Source organism: Monopterus albus, unplaced genomic scaffold (genome assembly GCF_001952655.1).
Source record: "Monopterus albus unplaced genomic scaffold, M_albus_1.0 scaffold99.1, whole genome shotgun sequence".
Taxonomy (NCBI): domain Eukaryota; kingdom Metazoa; phylum Chordata; class Actinopteri; order Synbranchiformes; family Synbranchidae; genus Monopterus; species Monopterus albus.
The window spans coordinates 2,321,301-2,328,077 of NW_018127979.1; the positions used below are offsets into that span (position 1 = coordinate 2,321,301).

Consider the following 6,777-nt stretch of genomic DNA (forward strand, 5'->3'; position numbering starts at 1 on the left):
CTGAGTTATGAGCGTCCCAGATTATGTAAGAGGCTATTTAGGAAGGCAACATGAACCTCTTTAAACAGTCACAAGATGTTCGACCATCTCACACTGGTGAGAATGAACTGGAAACCCAACAGACAAATACAGCAATTGGTTAATCTTCTTTCCCTGCTTGTGCTGTTTTCTTTTTCTTTTTGAGTTGTTTTTAAAGATCTCTTACTTTAAAATGTCATTTTAAATGGTTAAATATCCCAAAATCAGTGTCATGTAATGTAATGGAAAGCATGCACTTTGATACGTTTTTGTTCATTATGTCATTTTGTTATCCATGTAAAAGGCAACAGTGTTTACTTTTAGTCTCTGCAGTAAAAAGTTGATATTCTTACAAATGTCTTCTAATACGTGTATTTCTTTTTCTTTGTTGCAGACTATGAGAAGACATCGAAATGAGGTGACAGTTGAGTTGAGAAAAGTGAGAAAAGATGCACCATCTGTCTCCACACACTTACACCAGATTTAAGTCAGAGTGTTATAAATGTGCCTGAGATTCCAGACAACTGGGCTCTTCTGTACTGAGAAACTGAAAATGCAGACACAGACATTTTATGTTCAGAGCCACTGAGGGATGACCATACAGTCTGTATATATATGACAAGGTTTTCTAAAAGCTGCAATGAGCTGCAGAGCTGAGCATCCACCACTCATTATTATTACACTGGCATTGCAACTGACTAAGCATTTGTTATGTCAACTATTGTGAGCCATGTATTTTTGGTTAGCTTCAATACTTCAGCCATTCTGTTCAGAGGTTTGTGCATAAAATTTCCTCTTTCTCCATAGTTATTAATTACTCTCCCAAATACTTATTGGTCCATTAATAATCAAAATAACACGGCTCTGTTCCTATTGCTAAATTTAATAATTTTAGTACACCTTCTATAATTAAGTGGTGGAAATGAAGCCTTTTTTTTTCTTCTTCTTCTTCTTGCTCTTGTCCTCGACTGGATCGCAGTCAGAATTCATGTAAATGTTCTCTACCTGCCAGCTGTTGAGCATTTACACTTGATTATTCAAACTAGACTCTATCACTTCATCCAGCTGTTACTGAATTGACTTTTTTCTTCTTCTTGAGGAAGCCATAGTTGGCTGAGCATTAATATAGATATAGCCCCCGGCATGCAGTTACCACATTAACAGTGTGTTTGATTTTGTCCTTTGGTAAACTATGAGAATTAATTAGCTTTGTTGCATTGCATTTATTGTATTGTAGACCTAATGAAGTTATATTCAATACACTCATATTTGCTTGAGAACAAGTCAAATCTTCTGTTCCCTGTCGAGTGGTCTGTATGCTACCAAAATCCTAGAGAGATTCACAGATCTACAAAAGAGCTTTTCTTAAAAATTGTGAAGCCATTTCAAATCTCTTTTTTTGCTATAAAATTAGGTGTTTGGTGAAATGCCTGTTTTGAGGAAAAGAGTAGGATTAGCACAAACAGGCTTTCAGGTATTCCTCCCAGCATATTCAGTTTGGCAAACGCAGTATGTTGCCAAATGATGTTGCACTGCAACAGAGGGCCAGGATCAAACACCGGTTAGCAGACTGCTATATTTGTTTTTGCTGTACTGCCACTCTTCCAACATGGTTATGAAACTGCAAAGAAAGAGGAGTCCATTTTTTGATGTAGTGTTTTGATTATTGGCCTAAAATTTTAGTAACGGGGGGATATACTTAAATTGCATGTGTACAATGTGCATAAAACATATTTGATGCTGTTTCAAACCATTACTCTGCACCAGGGGCTTAAAATGAAATGAGGTCTATGAGATTAAGCTTTTCGGTTTGAGTTGGAGCGTGTTAACATCTACAGTGACCGAACAGTGTAGGAATTCGTCAGGATTAATTATGTGTATATTGTTTGCGATCAAATGATTACCCAAGTCTGCGACCCATACACATCGGTAGATGTGTCTTTGCAGCTCACTGGTGGCAGGGCACAATCGCCTTGATTCTTCTTTAAGGAAAGCAGTGCTCATTTGGATTGGTTTAAGTTCAGTTTTTTTGGCTGTATGTTTTTGCATTATTGTGCAGCTGCTTCTGTTGTTCATAGATTTGATGCATTCAAATTCATCTGAGCAGACATGACCTAAGAATTACTGTAATTCTGCAGCTTGCCCCAAATTTGACCTAGTTATTGGGTACAAGTGAGCTGATTCAACTGGCAGCCATACGTGTAGGGGCATTACCACCATCACCACCCTGTTTCACAGATGATGTCGTACACCTTGAGCCATATAATTCTTTCCATTACTCTGTTATGATTGACCTTAGTTGCATCTTCAATAACACTAAAAATACTTGAGTGACTTCCCTGATAAAATGTAACCTGGCTTTTGCATCTTGTGATGAATCTGCTGAAGTTATAACATAAATCTTGTTTTTGTAGTAGGGGATGTTTTAGATTGTGCAGTTTCCTACCAGTGCTGATGTATTTAAAGCAGAACCTCACCTGGAAAATACAAGTCAGCTTTTTTATCGGTATAATTTGATGTGTATAATCATGATTTGTATGTGCAAATAAGTTTCCAGAGTCAGAAGAAACTGGGCCTAAACCTCAGTATGTGATTTGACACTTCATCACTGCTTCAGTGACACTCACTGGGAGACAGCCTTTGTGTGACAGCACCTGGTAGGGTATTCCTTCCAGACACCAATGCATTTTCTGGTTAAAACTGTCAGCATCTAATAGGGAATAAATGCATACAGATGGTAAATGTAGCCTAGTAATCAAGTTGTCATAGACTGAAGCAGATGTTTGATGTTACTTGATGAGATCAGAGTCAGCACCTGGATTACAACTGTGAGTTGCCAGGATGTCTGTCATGCTCTGCGACCTTTGGAATAAGTTGCACTGTCTTCACCCTCCAAAGAAACTGGGGGTGTTGAAGGTTAGGATACAGTGTAACAGCTGTTGAAGTTTAATAGCTTTAAAGTGTTGCTGAGAAATAAGCTCTGTCCTGCACTTTTTGAACTTGCTGATGGGTCTGTGCTTGTTTTCATTTTCACACAGTTGGAGGATGATTAGTTTTTTTTTTTTACAGTTTAATAAATCAGTCACATGTTAGCTGGCTAAGTTCTTTTTGTTTAAACATAATATTTGACAACAGGCGGAACAATGTCAATTGCTTTTTTTTGATGAACTTTGTTTCAATTATACCTAATGACTTTGAGAAATAGTGTTGGCACAACCAGTGTAGTCACAAAGATCCAAACTGAGAGGTGGTATTCCTCTAAAAACATAAATATCTGCAGCATATTTAATGATTGTTTAAGTGGGGGCCATCCTCACTGACAAATATTTGAATCTCTTACGGGAGTTTGCTGAGTTATGTTTTATCAGACTGAATTGTTTCCTGGACTAGGAAAGGTGCATTTAGGTAGCAGAAGTGGTGGTGTCCGCTGAGTCTGGGAACTGGGTGTCGGACAAATAGAAATTTATAGGAACATTTGCCAAGTCATTGCACCATCGTGAAAATCAAGGCATCTAAATATCATACCTCAAACTTCTTTTAGAAGATAGAGTCGCGACTTGTTATTGAGCCATCTGAATTTCTGATAAGAAAAACCCACGGCACACTTTAAGCACTGTGCTGACAGAGATGGTCTGAGAATACTAGTAAACAACCACATAGAGCAGCACAGCAGACGAGGTCACGGCCCTGACTGTTCAAACATGGAATGTTGTTGCTGCAGAGTGCTGAGGTGGTCTGGATCAGAGCAGCAAGAAGCACTGCAATAGCTGGTTAGTCATCAGTGACGCACATCAGCATGATGCACAGTATGTAGGGCAAGGGAATCTCCTCCTACCACCGACTCACACACCCTGCAAATTGATGGAATGTGTGGGGCCTTCTACCTGTTTCTGTGTACATGACATGGTTTTATGGCATATAATGCTACAGGGAGTTTGTTCAAACAAAATTCATATAGCATCTATAAACAACATTTTCTGCTTCAATATAACTAGTTTCTGTGCACTTTGTTTTGAAAGCTCAGTTTGGCTAATTCCCTTGCTGTTTCTCTAGAGGACGGACACCCAAGCTGAGCCTGAAAGGTTTGGACAGAAATTTAGAACTCGTGTTCAGGCTTGGGTTCGGTCACACAGGTCAGACTGTAGACCAAACCACCGTAATTGCACTTGTAAATGTTTCACTTGTAAATGAATGTTTCTTCTTTAGTCTAGTTTAAAGTGCTAGGCTTATTAAAACATGAGAAGCTAGTTAAGTGCATGGCTATGCTATCCATGATAGGTGAGCGAGGCATATAGAGAAACACCACACAAACTCAACTGTGTTGGGCTCAGCCTGGGTTCGTACATGAAATGCAATGTGCTTGTCGTGTTTGGTATGTGTTTTGGCCGCAACTCTCTCTGGCTGAGGTCAGGTTTGGACAGAAATTTGTGGCCTGATCCATACTTGACCCTTCTTATCAGTGATGTAATTAGCAAGACTCTGAGATCTATTTCGACTGTTGATAACTGCTGTATTTAGCAAAAAACAACTGCCCTTCTCACTCCTGTGTTGCATTTCCTTTAAATATGCTGGGGGAGAGACTTCTAGTAGAATCTGAGTGTTTATGTCATGGATTAGCCTGCAGCCAGATTTCTCAGACTTTCCCACTTAGAATGTGGATTCAAACATGTAGACTGTATTCCAGAAAGTAAAAGTTTGGAAGAGAGAGTGATTGTTTTTGAGGTATGCCTGCTACTTTAAAGGATTCATAAATGCATTCATGAGCACTTTTATCTCCTCCCCTTATTGCTTTTCTGTCTTTCTTTCCTCTTGTCAGAACAAACGAGACGAACATCTACTGAAGAAGAGAAATGTCCCACAGGAGGAGAGTCTGGAGGACTCTGATGTTGATTCCGACTTCAAAGGAGTAAGTGTGTGCATGCGTGTGTGTGGGCTTGAGCGAGAGGAATTAATGAGTCTGGATAAACTGGTCATAATTGTTAAAAATGAACTGTGTAGTGTGTATAATGTGAATGCGAATCATGTGTGATGCACAGTAGAACAGTTTCAATAAGGTGTGTTTTGGGAGAAATGTTGTTTTTACTGGGATTGCCTCCAAAATAAAATCATTTCCAGTGCAAATTAAATATCACTACCTTTTCATGTCATGTTTGTTCTGTCAGTAATATGACATATATAAAAAAAAATCCTCTTAGTTGAGATTGAAAGTTCATTCTTGATCTTTGAAAGAGCAGAAGTCAGGTTTATTTTAACTTTCAATCATATCACATGATCTTCCTCAGCAAATCGAGTTTTTCCTGCAGTCATGGATGTTTTAGGAATTGGTTCTGTAGAGCAGATTAAAAAAAAATTCTTTAAAGAGCTCGGAGAAGTAAAAATTTGACCATGACAAGTGGGTAAACGCCGTCTGATTAGGATATAGTTGGAGGCCGCTATTAAGCCCCTTTTCCATCGCTTGGTACCGGCTAGACTCGACTCTACTTGCTTTTTGTACCAGCTACTCCTTTTTCCACTGCTGATAGCTACTTGATAAGATATACAGTGTGGTGGTTCACATAACATAATGGTTATCTGGGAAATGTCACCATAAATCTTGCTGTCTAACACTCATGAGAGAAGTGGCAGCTATTATGAGTGAATGAAGAACAAGTGACTGGCATCATCACATGTAAACATTCAGGTTCATCGGTGGCTGAGTAGAAGTGACGAATTTCTCTAACCAATTGTTAGTCTGCAGTGTTTACACGTCACTGTTTGGTATCGCTTCAGCTCGCTTGGAACCTCAATGGAGGTGATACCAAAAATGGTACAGGGTACTATCCCCAATATTTGACTGATGGAAAAACAAATGAGGCGAGCAGGACAGAGCCAAGTCGAGTTGAGTTTAGCTGGTACCAGGCAGTTAGTTACGAAGGGGCTTTAGATGGCTGGATCAGTGAGTGGATTTGTAGTGAAGTTGTAGACCTTGACATATTAATTGGATCTTCACTGGAGAGAAAGAGACTCGTTTTCTCCGACTTCAGATAGTATTGCATATCGCATATCCAGTGTGTTTGAGACGGAGATTTCTACTTCATAAAGATCAGTCTCCTAAGCATAAAGCACTTAAGTCCCATTACATATTTTTATTTAATTGACATTACTTTGTAGAAACCTGTTTTCACTTTGACATTAGAGGTTTTGTAATTTTGTTTTGTCAAAAAAGCCAAATTATATTGACCATGATTGATTTATAAAATCAATAAAAGGGTAAAACATCCAAGGGGGTGAATACTTTTTATAGGCACTGTATAAGTTGGGCAGGGCCCTGATGACATCCGTCACAGAACGAGGAGAAGTCCTTGTAGCAGATGGACAAGCTCTGAAGTAAATACAGTGCACTACTGTACTGTGCTGCTGAAACGTTTGCACGTGCTCCTTGATTTGATTTGATTTATTCTTTCAAGCATGTAAAGACAGTTGATATGTCAACACATAATTTTACACATATCCAACAAATGCTAATCCAATATCAATTTGCTTATACCTAGTACATGCTTGAATGGAGTAGGAAGAAGTCAGACTTATCCAGTCCTACCCCATGACATCATCTTACCATCATTGGTTTACAAGCAGTATCTCTACATAAATAATTATCTTCTACACCACACAAGTAATATACTAAAAAAATTATAACAGAGTGTTAACATTCTTACATAATTACATTCTTAAATAATTATCTTCTACACCACACAAGTAATATACTAAAGAATTATTACA

General features: G+C 38.5%; 1 protein-coding gene across 2 annotated transcripts in view; it reads left to right on the plus strand.

Annotated features, from left to right (window-relative positions):
* Window positions 1-6,777, plus strand: part of kpna3 (karyopherin alpha 3 (importin alpha 4)) — a 20,296-nt gene that overhangs the window by 2,294 nt on the left and 11,225 nt on the right. The window contains exons 2-3 of one of the 2 annotated variants that reach the window (XM_020609366.1): window positions 413-436; window positions 4,835-4,924. In XM_020609366.1, coding sequence (XP_020465022.1) covers window positions 413-436; window positions 4,835-4,924 — 114 coding nt within the window. Of the gene's footprint in view, window positions 1-412; window positions 458-4,834; window positions 4,925-6,777 lie in introns of both variants that reach the window. The other variant, XM_020609364.1, reaches the window with a different exon arrangement.